Source organism: Lepisosteus oculatus, chromosome 2 (assembly GCF_040954835.1).
Source record: "Lepisosteus oculatus isolate fLepOcu1 chromosome 2, fLepOcu1.hap2, whole genome shotgun sequence".
Classification (NCBI taxonomy): Eukaryota; Metazoa; Chordata; class Actinopteri; order Semionotiformes; family Lepisosteidae; genus Lepisosteus; species Lepisosteus oculatus.
The window spans coordinates 76,711,490-76,727,681 of NC_090697.1; the positions used below are offsets into that span (position 1 = coordinate 76,711,490).

At 49.7% G+C, this 16,192-nt stretch overlaps 2 protein-coding genes across 3 annotated transcripts; one reads left to right on the forward strand and one right to left on the reverse strand.

Moving 5' to 3' along the window:
* Positions 1–2,954: 2,954 nt before the first annotated feature.
* tsr2 (TSR2 ribosome maturation factor) lies at positions 2,955–7,649 on the forward strand. 2 transcript variants are annotated; one of them, XM_069184338.1, is made up of 6 exons: positions 2,955–3,355; positions 3,925–4,005; positions 4,626–4,716; positions 5,566–5,657; positions 5,934–6,131; positions 6,662–7,649. In XM_069184338.1, the coding sequence occupies exons 1-6, from the start codon at positions 3,314–3,316 to the stop codon at positions 6,776–6,778; spliced, it is 621 nt and encodes a 206-aa protein (XP_069040439.1). In that variant the 5' UTR covers positions 2,955–3,313; the 3' UTR covers positions 6,779–7,649. The 2 variants fall into 2 exon arrangements, with proteins under 2 accessions (XP_069040439.1, XP_069040434.1); XM_069184333.1 differs by having other exon boundaries at positions 2,955–4,005.
* Positions 7,650–7,991: 342 nt separating this feature from the next.
* Positions 7,992–16,176, reverse strand: fam50a (family with sequence similarity 50 member A). Its single transcript, XM_069184364.1, has 13 exons — positions 15,932–16,176; positions 14,640–14,724; positions 13,783–13,882; positions 13,336–13,463; positions 12,945–13,021; positions 12,150–12,216; positions 11,487–11,548; positions 10,817–10,893; positions 10,357–10,411; positions 10,204–10,252; positions 9,509–9,579; positions 8,695–8,805; positions 7,992–8,145 (listed from the first exon to the last, which is right to left on the reverse strand). Exons 1-13 carry the CDS (start codon positions 16,040–16,042, stop codon positions 8,137–8,139), a joined length of 1,002 nt encoding a protein of 333 aa, XP_069040465.1. The 5' UTR covers positions 16,043–16,176; the 3' UTR covers positions 7,992–8,136.
* Between the last annotated feature and the right edge of the window lie 16 nt (positions 16,177–16,192).

The following is a 16,192-nucleotide window of genomic DNA, read 5'->3' on the forward strand; positions in this document are numbered from 1 at the left end:
GTATCACGAGCTGCAGTTGCTCCTGACCTTGCCTGCCAGTGGCCCCTGTGTTGTGCTGTTGTATCCGAGTATTGACCTGTGTGGTATTGTGTGCTGATGGCTGCAGCACAGGAGAAGGCAGATGCTGACGTGCTGTAGCCCTTTCGGTTGACTTTTAACCCCTCTCTGTGTCCGGGTGGAATTCCTGGCTTATCCTGTGGTGAGAGGTTCGGCAGGGGTACAAGTAAACGTGGACACTGGTGAGCGCAGGTGGGGACAGACAGACTGGACCTCTCCCTCTGGCCCTGCAGGGTGCAGATACTCCCACAGTCAGCCCTGCTGGTAGAAGCCCTAAAGAGAATTGCTCATACTGTGACTCTTTCGAGCCCGCATGACTTCCTTATCCACCATTAGTGTGACTCCTGCAATCATCGTTTCGATTGTTTTTCTCCGATTCCCTTTTTCATACCAGCCGGACCTACAGGTAGTTTAAAAATCACCGATGGGGGGGGGGCAGGTTGTTGAAAAGATTGAGGAAGAGGGGGGCAGCAGAGTGACCAAGGACACAGCTTGGAAGAGCGAAGGCAGGCAGGTTGCACTGTACGTCTTCCCGAAAGAGGGAGGGGTGAGGGATGTGCAGCCTCAGCACTGCTGAGCAAAGGACTGAGTGGCTTCTCTTTCTTCCTGAGGGACGGCTTTTCACACGCAGGTGTCTTGGACATGAGAACATGAGACAACTCTTTGTGTAAATGCTGTCCTGATTAGCAGATCTCATCTAGTTGTTTCCTGGAAGAAGCCAGGTTATCAGGTTCAGCAACATGGCTGGACGGCTTGTTCCAAACTCCTACAGCCCCCAGATGTGTGATGTGTGCCTGTTTGTTTGTTTTTTCCTCTCTCTTTAAATGCAGACAATCCTGAGCTGTGATGGGTTTGTAGAGTTAGAATCAGGTCACTGTCCTGGCTGGGTCAGCACCTGTGTCCACTTCTGTTTACAAAAAGAAGATGACACCGGGAAACTCTGAAGTCTATTGTGAAGTGTCCCAATCTTCTTGTGCTGCTGCTGCGTAGGCCGAAGATGTAATTGTGTCGGCAGCAGGGGATCATGTGCTTCTCCTGTCCGGCGGGATATTTCCACATCTCGTCACTGAGGCCGGAGACGCAGCACAGCCAGAGCTGCAGGCCCAGATCGTTGCGGTCCTCGCTGTCCTCTCCGCACCAGATCTGTTCCACGGTGTTGAGTGTGTGTGGCCCTGGCCCTAGCACTTCTGCCCCTCCCAGTGGTGTCTCCTGTAGGAGCTGAATATGGGGAACTTTTCACAGTATTTCTGCCTGGGCCTGGTCCTTCATGCTGGCCACCTGTATTTGCTTTTTAGTGGTCTGATTTGCTCTGTACTACATTTTACTGTGTTTTTACTACAGTAAAACCACAAGATGCTGTGATGAGTGTGACTCTGTTCAGCCAGTAATGGATTCAGATGGGCGATACTGCAGTTTCTCGTCCTGGCCACTTGGTGTCGCTGTTGAGGGTGCTGTAACAGCCTTGCATATGTCTGTGATGGCATGACTCTAGGATTTTGTTTTTCCAAGGCCAGTTATTCCCACAGTAATCGGGGGGTGAATAACTTTCCCCTGTACCCCAAAGGGTTGGGGACCACTGGGCCAGACAACACTGCTCAGTATGTACTAGGGGGACCTGTCAGGGCATGCTGAACATGCTTCAGTTCACTGAGCAGTCTGAATACCCCAAAAGCTCTTGGCTGAGCGGTGAACAATTCTTAGCTATTCCCCAAAACTGTTGTTGCACCTGTAGCCGTTCTGCAAGGTGTTTTGTGTTGTCTTGACCCTGTTTGCATTTTGAGCAAATACTTGCAAGGTGACCTTGTCTTCTCAAAAGCAATACACGCTTCCCCTGCATCCTGAAAGTCGTCATGTGTGTTTTAAGGGGTGCAACATCAACCAAGAAAAGCCAAAGGTGTGAAAAAAGACATTTCTTCCTTCTTTTTTTTTACAGTTGAAGCAGTTTTGGAAAACTGAAGCTGGGAGTTTGATTTGGAGCTTAGGAGTAGTTCAGCAAAGATGTACTGTAAGCAAGCTAAAAAGCTCTGAAATCTGTTTTTCGGTGCACACGCAGTATAGATCGTCAGTATAAGCTCCACAGCTGTACTGGTCTACTGTACTCCTGGTACGTTTGGAGGGGGGTTCCCTCCCTGTCCGATTGAGTCAGGCTGTGGTTCTGAAAGATGTCCATCGCTGCCGTGGTACTTCCTGCTGTTTAGCTGCATCTGAGTGAATAGTTTCCTTAAGGCGCTAAGGACAATTCAGAATTTCCTGTTCAATCCAGTAAGACGCACTGTTCCAGCTGTCACTCATGGTCATACATCCCTTCTGACATCACCATTACCTTAGAGCACGGGCCATGTGTTTCAGGAGGTCGAAGGTCACCTGAATATCATTCAATGTAGCACGTATGACTATGAACAGAAGGATACTGCAGTAAGGAATCCTACTGTACATGGGGCAGTCAGAATGTCCACTTAACCACCTTCGCTGTAGGATTTTGTACAAAGCAATAGAGCTGTAATGCTCTGTGAATGATGTAGGTGTGCAAACCAAACACATCATGCACCCCACATTTCAGCTTCCATTACCACCCCACACAAGCTGGTTACAAGCAATGAATTTGTAAGTTATTGTAATTTTTTTATTCAATTTGACAATGATGCATTTGTTGCTTATCTGTTTGTTTGTTTGTTTTTTCTTTGGACATTTTTTAATTAAATGTTTTAGAAATGTTCATAGTATGCAATCTGTAAAAAATAATCTACATGTCTAATGTACATTGTAAGAGCTATTAAAAACTTTGAAGGAGTGAAGCTGGATCTGTGCAACTTTTGTTTTTGGCTGGTCAGTATGTCTGCAGCAGGGCTGTCCAGTCCTGGTCCTGGAGGGATGGTCAGTGTGTCTGCACCAAGGGCTGTCCAGTCCTGGTCCTGGAGGGATGGTCAGTGTGTCTGCACCAAGGGTTGTCCAGTCCTGGCCCTGGAGGGCTGGACACTGTGTTTACAGGTTTACAAGGTCTTTTCAGACAGCAGTACTAAAGCAACACCATTAGTGGACACTAGTGTAGATGTCCTGTCCAGGAGGTATTTTTTCTTTTACCTATAAATAAGCTTGCTAAACTCTCCAACTTTATTTCTGAGGTCTCAGAATGTTGCAGGGTGCAGTGGATGTGAGAACAGTGAGGGCTGATTGAGAGACATTTTCAGAACGTTTGGACACATCTGGACTCTGGATTCTATACTTCTGCCTCCTACTGGTACACCAACCACGCCACATGTGTTCTGGAGAAAATGGTCAAGGAGCGGGTGTGCAGAAGGTGTCTCTATACATGACTTGAGTGTGGGTGTTGCAGTGTGGGGATCTTGGCGTGTTTCAGTGCTGTGAGCACTGGTTGATCTCTCGGCTGCTCAGGCATATGTACCAAGGAGGGCAAACTGTAGTGTTGTCTTCATCTTCCAGGGGTCTACTGAATTCTTTAAAAAGAAATAGCATGAAAACAAAGTCTTATAAAAGCTTGTTTTATTTTTTGTTTGGTTATGGGTCAAGGAGCATATGAAAACCGCGAGAATGAAGATCCCAGGTTTTAAATATTTAATATTTCTATGAAATCGGGTTGTTAGTCTGAAGGATAAATTTCATTCTAGTGATTTTTCCTCAGCCTTTTTGATTATATTGGTAAGGTACTCAGTCTTTACCTAAACGGAAGCTTTGTCGAATATTGGCGAAGAGAAGAGCGGAAAGCAACAGAACATTTTTATTTAATGTTTAAATTAAAATTACGTACGCACGTCTCCTTTTCGATCGATGCTTTCTCTATCGAGTGGTTTTCCTACAACGCCGCAAAGCGGATGCAAGCGATCGACTTCTAATGCCTGTGTTTTCAAGATGGCTGCGCCCGTTCTGTCCGCACATGAAGTTTTTGCCGAGGGGGTTCGTGCTGTTTTGGAGACGTGGCCGGTGCTGCAAGTGAGAACAGTTTTTCTTTCAGTCTTAAAACCAGTTTTTCTCGTTTCTATAGGTGTATTTTGAGTCTTAATTAACGGGGGTGTCAGGACAAATGCACTCACACATGATCGTGTTTGAGTTAACACGGTCTGGCCGGTCGATACCACAAATAGGGTCGATTTGCTATGAAATTCTGTAACACAGCAGTGAATTGTAGTATAAATCTTTATTATATTTAAATTTCATTGAATTTGGCTGTTGATTTACTGTAACTTTCTATTATAAAAATGTTTTAACCGTCTTTTTACTGTAGTCTACTGTAACACAACCTGTTTAAAAAGCAGTCCTGAGTTTAAAAGTATTGTAAAGACCGCGGGCTTCGGTACGGAATGGAGCAGGCGTATGACTCAGGGAATGGGGTTGAACAACACATTTAATAACCAGAGCCGGGGAACGGTAAACACACAGGGACAGGGGTTACAGCGCTGCACCTACGTGAAGGGAAGAGCGGTCTCCCAGCCCCCGTCCCACTATAAACAGTCCCGTAGTCCCGCCCCCAGGCGATGGGGCTACAGTATTTATTTTAATATACTGCTGCAGCCCCCTTTCTGTCACGACTGTTTACTTCTGCTTTGTCTAAGATTGCGGTTGACAATGGATTTGGGGGTGCACACAGCCGACAGAAAGCTGATTGGATGGTGGACGCTGTGCAGCAGTATTTCCATGACAACAGTGAGTGGTTTTTATTTTGTGTGACCAGCGCTTCTCCTCTGACTGTGTGCTCTCTGTCCAGCGCTTCTCCTCTGACTGTGTGCTCTGTGTCCAGCGCCTCTCCTCTGACTGTGTGCTCTGTGCGTGTCCAGCGCTTCTCCTCTGACTGTGTGCTCTGTGCGTGTCCAGCGCCTCTCCTCTGACTGTGTGCTCTGTGTCCAGCGCCTCTCCTCTGACTGTGTGCTCTGTGCATGTCCAGCGCCTCTCCTCTGACTGTGTGCTCTGTGCGTGTCCAGCGCCTCTCCTCTGACTGTGTGCTCTGTGTCCAGCGCCTCTCCTCTGACTGTGTCCTCTGTGCGTGTCCAGTGCCTCTCCTCTGACTGTGTGCTCTGTGCGTGTCCAGCACCTCTCTTCTGACTGTGTGCTCTGTGCGTGTCTAGCGCTTCTCCTCTGACTGTGTGCTCTGTGTCCAACGCCTCTCCTCTGACTGTGTGCTCTGTGCGTGTCCAGCGCCTCTCCTCTGACTGTGTGCTCTGTGCGTGTCCAGCGCCTCTCCTCTGACCGTGTGCTCTGTGCGTGTCCAGCGCTTCTCCTCTGACCGTGTGCTCTGTGTCCAGCGCTTCTCCTCTGACTGTGTGCTCTGTGTCCAGTGCCTCTCCTCTGACTGTGTGCTCTGTGCGTGTCCAGCGCCTCTCCTCTGACTGTGTGCTCTGTGCGTGTCCAGCACCTCTCCTCTGACTGTGTGCTCTGTGCGTGTCCAGCGCTTCTCCTCTGACTGTGTGCTCTGTGTCCAGCGCCTCTCCTCTGACTGTGTGCTCTGCGTCCAGCGCCTCTCCTCTGACTGTGTGCTGTGTTCTCTGTGTTGTGCAGCTGACCTGGAGCAGGATGAGGTTGAGGACTTCCTGGCAGAGCTGATGAACAATGAGTTTGACACTGTGGTGGAGGATGGCAGTCTGCCACAGGTATACGCACTCCTGTACATAAGACCAGCTGCTGCACAGAGTATGCAGGGCTGAACAGCAACCCACAGTTCCTTGCTCTGCCATTTCACCCATTGCTTTTACCCATTAATAGGTTTGCTAATTATAAATTCTATTACTTTCCATTCTGGGGTCTGTGTCCTCTTGGAGTGGATGTGAAAACGGTAAGGGATGATTGAGAGAGACCTGTAGAAATCAGGCTGTCCAGATCTTAAGTCACCTTAAGGGTCTCATTGTTTTCTTCTGTATGTCCAATAGGTGGCGCTAGAACTGCGTGAGCTGTTTGGGAAGTGTCAGCAGGGGCAACTGGCGGAGGTGAGGGACCGGATTGCCCAGCTGGCACAGCGCCGCGCGCCAGTCAAGGTTACCGCTGTCCCCGCCCACAGCCCTGATGAGGAAGGGGGGCAGGAGAGAGGGAGCAGTGAGGACGAGGAGGAGGAAGAGAGAGAGACGGAGGTAGTGATTGCATGGTGTCCACTGTCTCTTGAACAGCGCTGTTGCTACTGCCTTGCCAGTCTCAAACAGCCATTACTTTTGAAGGGTCACAGTGTCTCTCTTTGACAAAAAAGCCCTAGACTGGTAATCCTAAATGCTCTGACTCACAAGTTTAAATGAAGCTTTCAGCCTCATGATTCGCCCCCATTAAACCCATTTGGCTCTGAGAAGCTCAGGGTGGCCCCTGCACAGAAACTGGGCGTGTTGTTCAAGGGACTTTCTAACCCTGTTTCCGCCTGAGCATTATTTAACTCAGTTTTAGGTTTTACCTTGAAGCTGTGGACTAAATCAAAACGAGTGCTGCATATTAACTCCATGTCTGATAATGAAGGTGGCCCACAGAATGAAGTGTGTGAATGTGTTGTCCTACTAGTCCAGCTCAGATGCACGGTATTTAAAATGCGTATGTGGGGGCACCTCTCCCTTTGTCTTCTTGTCATCGTTGGCCCCTGTGCAGCGTCTCTCAGCGCCCTGCTGTCTGTGTCCCCCAGGCGATGGAGTGTGAGGAGGCAGCAGGCGGGGTCCCCACTCCCCCCAGGGCCCAGGACAGCCTTTCCCCGCCCGACGCCGAGGACGGCTGGACCGTGGTGCGCAGGAAGAAGAAATGAGAGAGCGAGGAGGAGGAGGAGGAGGAGAGAAGTGGGAGTGTGTGTCCTTCTATCCCAGCTCTGCTCCAAGCAGCGTGTTGGCAGGCCCTGGAGGCCCCTGGGCTGTTCCTGCTCCTCGCAGTGCCTGCGGTACCAGCTGCAGTGACCCCCAGCCCCGGCGCTCTGGGGAGAATGCGATGTGGACAGGCGAGAGAGGCGAGGGGGGTTCTGGTCCCTTGTCCGGCAGGAGCCTGGGACCTTCAGGGGACTGTGGAGCTCAGGGCCAATAGACTGGTGCTCCGGTTGGAATGCACACCCACTTCTGTCTTTCTCCGTATCAATGCATGTCTTTGAGAGTGTGTGTGATTGTGCGTGTGTGTGTGGTGTGTGGATTAGTTGAGGCATGTCTGTGTGAAAATGTCAATTCAGCGCAGTTCAACAGTTTGGTTTTCTCATCCAGTACAGATCTATCCTGTTGATCCTGGTGAACAACATGGTGGTAGTACCAACTCTTGGGATAATAAGAGGATTAAAATTAAATTCATTTAACTCATTATAACTCATTTTTAACCTCTGTAGTACGGGCAGGGCGACTGAAGCTGCTGTTTCGGCAGTGAAGAGAAGACAGATGTCCTTGTTATTTCAAAGCCCGGGTGCAGTCTGGGAGTGTCCAGTGCACTCCTCTGGGCCCAGCTGTAGGCCAGGCCAGTCCATGCTTGGCTGTGGGTACCTGCGATGTCAGGTGTGGACACATGAGTGAATCTCGTGCCTCTATTGTGCTGTGCTGATTTTTTTTTTATGTCAGTTTTGTGAGTATGTGGAATGTTAGGAGAACTGCCTTTGTTTAATTTAAACAAACGAATCACATCAAATAAAGTTAATTTTCTCAGAATATTTTTTCTTCTATTCTACAGATAGCGATATTACTTGCTAAAACCAAAGTGTACCTGAATAAAGTGTCAGCTCCGCTCGGGAGACGGCAGTGTTGAGGGGCTTGGACTTCTAACTGAAAGGTTGTAGGTTCGAATCCAATTAGTCTAAAAACAGAGCTAGCTCTGTAAATGGTCTGAAATGTAACTTATTATTACAGGCATAATATAACTTATGTGCATAACTATTTCTATTGATGGTAATAAAAGATAGTGTGAAGTAAAATACTAAAGATTTTTAAAGAGCCTTTTATTTTCTTAATTGATATAAGTGACCATCTTTAAAAACAGTTTCACACTGGAGGTTAGAGAGCACCAAGGCTTTTTATTATTCATATTTACAAGGGCTGAAACAGAAACAGAAGTATCACCAGGCTGAAAGTAAAATTAAAACTATATACAAAATCATAAAAGTGCACCCGCGAGTGATGGCACCGACACAGGATTCCTTTACCGGATCTGAAAAACAAGAGGGAGGAAGAAAACCTTTACAACCCAGCAATCTTTACTTCTCCACGGACACAGAGGAGAAGTTCTATTCCTCCCCCACAAGAGGAAGGAGCTGCAGCCCACCGCCACAGCGCCCTGGCCCGACTCGGCGCCGCTGCGGGGTCACGTGCGAACCCCAATAGACAGACACCGCTGTGGGGCTCTGCTGCTCAGCTTCAGGCCACAGAGGGGAAAGGGGGATACAAGAGAACAAGAAGGGGTTCTTTCCAGAGAAAATTCCAGAGCGGACACCTCTTGATCCTTGCGCAGCAGCTGTGGAGCTGGGCCTGGGGCCTGGGCCTGGGGCCTGGGCCTGGGGCCTGCCCGCGGTACGGCGGGAGCTGGCGGATCAGCGACGGGCGGTGCCGGCCTCACGCTGGAAATCCGCGCAACCCGCACACGACTCACGACTGCTGTGCAGGGTGGAAAAGGCGCTATGCTTTGCTATCTTGGGCCTCCTCCCGGGAGGACCGGGCAGGGGGGACCCCTGAGGACAGAGCGAGGGGGTGCGGCACTCACCGTGTACTTGTCCCACTTCTTCTCGGGGTCGTAGGGCTCCCAGCGGCTGGCGGGGAAGATGTGCTTGTTCTTCTCGTACCAGCTCCTCAGCACCACCTTGCCAGCGTGAGACTGAGGGGGGACACAAGGGGGGAGACGGCGCCATGAGCACGTGGCCCCCCCGAGAACCAGGACCGGGACTTCCGGGGACACGTGCACTCGTGTGGAAAGGGAGGTGCAACAAAAAAACTCTGAATGGGGAAAGGGGGGAGCAGTTCTGAAGACGAGAGTCTGGTCTGGTCTAGCAAAGCAGCAGATCTGCTCGTTTCCATGCAGCTTCTGCGCGTGACTCCCAACGACGCGATTGAGGGGAATATCAGTCTCTATCCTCACAAGACCTTGTAAGCTGGGCGTTGTTCCCGAAGGACGGCAGGAACTTGGGAACCAGCTTTGACAAAGAGCCGTCCATGCCTGAACTCTTCCGAACTGCTCCCACTTTTGTGCACTCGGAAGTGCTGACCTTTCCCCATCACCTTGATCAGGACTCGATGCTCCCACGTCTTTGCCTCTTCCCACTCAAATCCCAGTTAAACACCCCTGAAAAACGATGTCTTGAAGAGTGCAGAAGCAAATGATATTTACTCAAGGCCACGCCGACACACAGATGACAGGAATAAAGGGACCACAGCCAAGACACACACATCCCAAGCACAGGCAGTAAGAGGCCAGTGTGAAGAACAGCCACATGTCGATTTTAAATCATGCGGCTTCTGAAAGCCATCGTTACACTGCAACACAGGGTTACTGATGCCAGAGTCAAATGCTGGAAACACACCTCATCTTTCTCAACAGTGGCATCGCTCAGCAACCGGACGTCTTCATGCACATCGAAGTTAAACAGGGGACCTGCAGACAAACACGGCAGCAGATTACAGTCTGTTCAGAGCAGAGGGATCGGCAGCTGTCTTGAGACAGATCTGGACAATCCTCTCGTTTCCCAGCTCCTGCAGCTCTTGGGAAGGCATTTCGGTTTTTCTTCCTTTCTTGAAAGACATGGGTTTAGCAACCCGGAAGGGATGGACTGCTATCTTTCTATTCACCTGATTCTTTCAAACCTGGAGACTAGCTCAGAAGGAAAACAGACGTGTTATGGAGAAATGGGGGTTAAGTTCATTCCTCCTCACACTAGCACATGGGGGTCTGGTTTCTTCGGGTTTTGTGACCTAACTATTTCTTTTCCCATGGAGATTGATACAGCAGTCTCATGAAAGACCTTGGATTTAAGCATGGCCAGCAATACTGTTGAAAATAAGCCACTCTGCTCATATCAGAAATAATTCCAAGCACACTATACAGTAATTAGATATTTATGACTAACATTAGCAGGTGGGAGGGTTAGTCCATCAAATGTGTTAGCAGAATAAATTCCTAATTTAGGTCATGTAGACTGAAGAGATGGAGACAAACCCGTCCCTGTGGTCTAAGGCTGTACTTTGTGAGGTTACCACAAGAGAAGACAACAACACTCACCGCTTTTGCCTCTAGCTTTTGTCACAATGAAATCGTAAAAGCTGTGGTGCTGAAATGAAACAGAACAATTGGTTTTTTTCCAGTTACAAGGTGACAAAGAGGCGAGGTGACCCCAGTGGGCTCAGCGCAGGGTGTGGGGGTGGGGAAACTCACGTGTGGGATGATCAGGTCTTCCTTGATGTACATGAGCTGCTCCACACCAGCAGACCTGCAACAGGGAGCATGTTCACAGTGGAGCTCTTGCTGTTTCGAAGACTGGAGAAGGCCTCTCCAGACAGACAGCTGCTCTCATGTTAACTAGCCTACAGCAGGTCAAATCCTACAGGAGCCTCCAGGCCACTGTGAATCATATCCATCTTTGCTACATCATTACGATACATTTATTCATCCCCAAGGGGGAAATACAGCTCATACAGTTAAGAACCTTAAAAACACCCAGACATGACAGTTATTTTAGAAAAGGGACATAACCCAGTACATATCTGGCCATTTGCCTCTCCTCTTAGTGATGTCCACCTAAGGAACTGCAGGCTTGTGGCACAGAAAGCCTCTCACAGCTGATGCTCAGTGACACCCCGAGCTTCTCCTTCCTGGTCCCCTCCCACTACTGTACCTGAGCTCGCTGAAGTCCTTCCTCAGGATCTCCAGGGCCTTCTGCAGGAACTGCTGGATGGTGTTGCCCTTCTTCATCTGCACAGCACACACAAGGATCAGCTCTGCCAGCCAGCACACACTTTCATCAAGGCAACCCCTTACTTGCTGCCCCAGGCCCAAGCAACAGCTACAGAATTTACCCAGCAATACGCTTCTATTCACCTCACATGCAGCCACAGCACCCCACCGCAAGTGCACTGCAGTAAAAGACTACTTGTCCACCAGAACATCAAAAAATGACAGGAGGCATTCAGGACCATCATGTTCAGGTGCTTCACTTCCTAGATTGTATTTTATAGCAAAACCCCGTTGTTGATTCAGTGCAAAACAGAGCTAAATACAACATTTGTTGAAAAAGTAATTATACACAGGAACTTAGAAGATTTAAAATTAAGTTGAATGTTTCAGAGGTTTAAAAAACAACAGAAATAGACATGAAACGCAAACCCCCAAGACATGAGCAGTCATTCCAAGTCAGAGGGAGTATTGCACAGGCAGCGACACAACGGAACAGCACGTCACACTGTCGCAGTCATACAGATGGGTGCCCTTCGCAGTCACCGTGCATCACAGCAGTCTACTTTCAGTCACAGCTCCCAGCCACTCCTGAGCGGTCTAACGGTCCTCACCTTCACAGTCCTGCGGTGTCCTGAGCCATCCCAGTAGCTGAACGTGATCTCGATCTCCTCGCCTGCAACACAAGCCACACACCCACGCTCAGTGACACACCTTTCTTCCAGTGCCCTTGTAACCGTGAGGGGGCGAACCTCACTTCACATCTGTGCAGCAGGCCCACTGCTCAGCCCCCGGCTCATCGGGCCTCTCCTCGCCGCCCAAAAGCACGACTTTCTACTCATGCACAGCGTCGCTGCTGTTCTGACGGCCGCCCCTACCCACCTGCCCGTTTCCTGACACAAGCGCGCCTGCAACTTAAAACAATCTGACAGTAAGATCAAAAACTAACTACCTAGTGTAGTTGTGTGTGTGTGTGTGTGTGTGTGTGTGTGTGTGTGTGCGTGCTTGCTTTTAAACGGACGCCATGCTGCCAGGCGCTGCTGTGTGCTGATTTTGGCCATACTGACCCACACAGAGAAGGCCGCGAATGCATCACTGTTTCTGCTGCAAATGCTTAGCACATTCTGGGAGCGACCCTTAAGAAGGTTCAACTTCCCGCAGTGTTTTCCCTGGGTTTACCGCGCCGCGCCACGTTTTGCCGTGGCTGTGCTTTCACGGTCGCCGGCGACCGAAAGCCGCGCCCGCCGGGACCTCGGGCGACTGCGGAGCTCACTCACTCTTGATCTTCTCCTGCTTGCGCTCCCACTCCTGTCGCAGCTCCTCCCGCAGACGGTTCTCCTCCTCCTGCGCACGGGAGGAGAATGAAACACGGCACCGTCAGGCCTCTGGGGGGCGCTGCTGAGCACCCGACGGTGGTCCCACCCGCGCCACAGAGCGGGCCCCCTCCCTCTCCTGCTCCCTTCAATGCAGCTGCTATTTCCTCCCACACACGGGTTCAAACGACTTTCTCCCAATACATTTAGGTCTGCCAATTTTTCTGGGTTCTGCTTCTACACCATTCGGAAGAGACGATGGTGCCTTTCCTCCCGTTATTGATCCCTGCGATCACACCGAGGAGGGAACGAGGAAATGCGAACCCCCCCCCCCCCTTCCCGCCACTCGTCTTTTAAAACCTCACGGGCAGCACAGCCCCCCTACCTGTAGGGCGCCGCCTGCAGGAGAGGCGCACCCCTCACCAACAGCACCGCATGCTTGCAAGTGCCTGGGAGGTCAAGGGTCACCAAGAGCCTGAGAGGCCGGAGCAACTACTAACCCCCCACTACTGACTTCAAACACGCAGGTGTCCCCACATGAGACACGTAACACATACTGCTGCTCACCTCGTCCCTCCTGTTCTCATACAAAAACATTATCACTTTTCACTCTACTTTAGCAAAAAAAAAAAGGCAGCAGACCCTTGACTCTCAACTGCCACTCTCCTCAGTGGTGCACGTTCTCAGCGGCGCGCTTGGCTGAGGGCCGAGCTCACACTGGCCACTCTGGCCCACAGGAAGAGATCTGCTGCATCTCACCTCTCGGTCTCTGTCCGGTAAGAAGCTGGTGTCCACGTCTGGGTTCTTCCCCAGTTTCTTCTTCTTAACCGGGATTTCTGTAAAAATCACATCAGTGTCACCCGCTGAGGCTGCAGTGTACATCATAACCGGCACCCCTACCCAACAACAGTGGAGAGAGACACACACACACACCAAGTGGGAACTGAGATCACGAGGTGCATCTTTACGCGAAGGGTTGTGGATGTATGGAACAAGCTGCCCAACTATGCTGCTGAAGATCTTTGGATCCATCTTTTCTAAGCACGCTAACATCCTGCGCAAGTATGCCCTTGCATTCACAGCTGTGCAACACGCTGGCAAAGAGGACTGAAGTTTGTTTGGCTCTGCTGTGTCTAGTGTGAACTCTCACCTTCCTCCTCCTCCTCTTCCTCGTTCTCCGCATCTTCATCCTCCTCTTCCTCAGGGTTGAAGGACAAGCTGGCGATCTTCCTCTTCTGCTCCTCCTTCCTCTTCTTCTCTTTCTGCTTCTCCAGTTTCCTGCAGGGTCAGGGGCAGACTGAGAGAAGGGTGGCAAGAGGGCAGACAGCCTCTTCCCCTCCAGCACCGCACTACAGTGAGGTTGTACACTCAAGCAGAAAAACACACGCTTTCACACACTCCCTTCGTACAAAGAACTGGGGAGGTAAACTATTCTCCTGCCTCATACAGCTATAACTAGATACTTTATCTACATTTAGCTGGTTGTGTCTGAGCAAATGTAGAAATTCTGTACTGTCAGGCTCATTCTTAAAAACAGTTTAACATATTCGGTCCTGCTCCTTTAGGTCAGCTATTAGCTGGTCATTCAGAGACTCACAGCTGCAGCTCCTTGGACTGCTCCTTCTTGGCCAGCTGCTTCTCCCTCTCCTTCACCAGAGCCTCCTGCTTGGCCTTCATGTCATTGAGGGTCACCAGACCTGCCCAGGACACCGGAAGAAGCACAGTTATACAAGCGCCACCTTTTCGCTGCTTTGCTGTAGACATTAACATCCAAGCAATCATCCATGACAAAACAGAGAGAGATCGCAACACTGCTGCTTTCTGCGGTTGTGTGTTCATTGAAAACATCAATGCACAACAATAAAAGGGATAATAGTGGTGCAGTGGTGACATGACCTGCTCTCTAAGTCAGTGGCGCAGTCGTACCTGGCCTCAGCACTTAACACCTAGAACAGCATCAGGCCTGAATACAGAAAACACCAACACACACAGCAAGGCAGCACAAACATCAAACCCAGCCTTCCAGGAAAACTGGAAGTACACACTGGCCAGGCCCTGTTCATAAATAGCAGCACTCTTTCTTCTCTCAGCTACAAGACTGACACAAAGGCTCTCAACCTGAGCACAGGGACCCAAGACACTCACTGAGGTAGTCATAGGGAACAGACAGAAAAGAAAAAGTTAAACAACAAAACATTGGTTTCATTATCAAACTGCTTTACACCACAATGCAGTACCTGTATCAGCAAGTGCACATTTTAGGTTTCACTAGATTCATGTTACAGAGGGGGTGTTGAAACCACGGGGGTGCAGACTGACTGCAGGCTGCAAGGGAGACTGAAGAACTCTGAAACCTCAGGACTGCTGTCAAGAGCAACTACTGAGCCTCAACTCCTGAGGAACTGAAACCTGTGGTATCAAAACTCCCTCTGTTCCTTTCCGCACTGTACCTACCCACGGTGCTGGACTTCAGCTCTGCCTCCACGGCGTCATAATGCGCAGAGAACTTCTTGTCGATGTTGGACTTCACCATGTTCTCCTAGAAGACAAGCAGGCTGGCCGTCAGCACAGGTTAGCAAAACTCTTGACACCAGCTTCATGATGCACCAAGGACCCTGTCGCCACTGAGCAACCTTCACAGAGCACCCCTTCTGATAAACACAGCTCTTGAAGCTCACAGCACAGGTGTAGACCACTGATTCTACCTGGAGGGCAGCCATGTCTTCTGGTTTCATTACATCCTGAACTCTAAACAACCTTATTTCAATAACTGAACTGAGAGTTACCTGAATTCAGAGTAAGTACATGCTACCTATAACACCTGACTACAGCCCGCTAAAACCCTGAAAAACACCACTATTAAAGTTAAGGTTAATTAAAAGCTAATTGTAATTTTTGTTTAAAGGCATGTCATGTAAGTTCAAGGCATATTCGGATAAGTAACTGCTAAAATAAACATCTGTATTCAAACAATTCCACAACAGATGAATGAACTCAAAAGTTACTGCCCTTGCTTAAAAATAAACAAATGGCTCTCGAGGGACTTGGAGGGACTCTTTCATTGTACAAATTCAGCCCCAACATCCACCCGCCCTGACTGATTGATAAAGGACAATCACCTTTCTTAGAACAGTTGTAACAGAGCAGAGATTGCATGACTTTGCGCGAGTTTGTACTTATTGTGAGATGTGTATCGTGAAATAAAGTTTATTTCGATAAAACAAAACCTTAAATACGTCAAAATAAATAAGGTTAACGGTGTAATTGACCATTAAGCGTTGAACAGAAACAAGAAGATAACGGCGCTTCCGGGGACTGAGTGTCACTGTACCAGACATCCCACGATCAGTAGTACATCAACCGTTACTGCTTCTGTCCGGCAGATTATTATGAACCTGCGGTTCCACATTAATTTTCAGGGACCCCGTGACATCTCCTGTCTGTATCACTGTGTGTCGATGCACCTGTGCTAAACTGCACTATAAAGGGACTGACAGGCCAGTATCGTATGACCAAATATAGCGAGTCGGCTCCTGGTTCCATACACTGGGGACCCTGTCCGGAGGACGGGGAACTTTTTCTCAGGGGACACAATTGTTCGCCTTCGCAATGGATCCGAGCCTCTCACCGAAGCTCGGTAACTCCACGCCTTCTAAGCATTTGATAAAACCCGGGCTGTGGACTTGCTCTGCGTGCGGTGTTTTCTCGCGTACGGTACCACGCAGAACCGCGGTTCCATCACGCACCTCGGCAATTTTCTGTTTGAGCTGCTCCAGCTGTTCCCTTTCCTTCTCTCGCCTTTTCATCAGCTGCATGGCTCTCCCGGCCTCGCTGGCGGCTCCCTTGTACTGCGCCATGTCTCCTCTTCTTACAAAAACAAAAAGACCCTCTCAACAAAACAGTAACAATAAATCCCTAATACGCGGCGGTATCTCTGGGCCCGACACGAAACCGAGCGCAGGAACGGTCGCACGAAATAAACGTCACTGCGCGACGCCCGCTGGGGG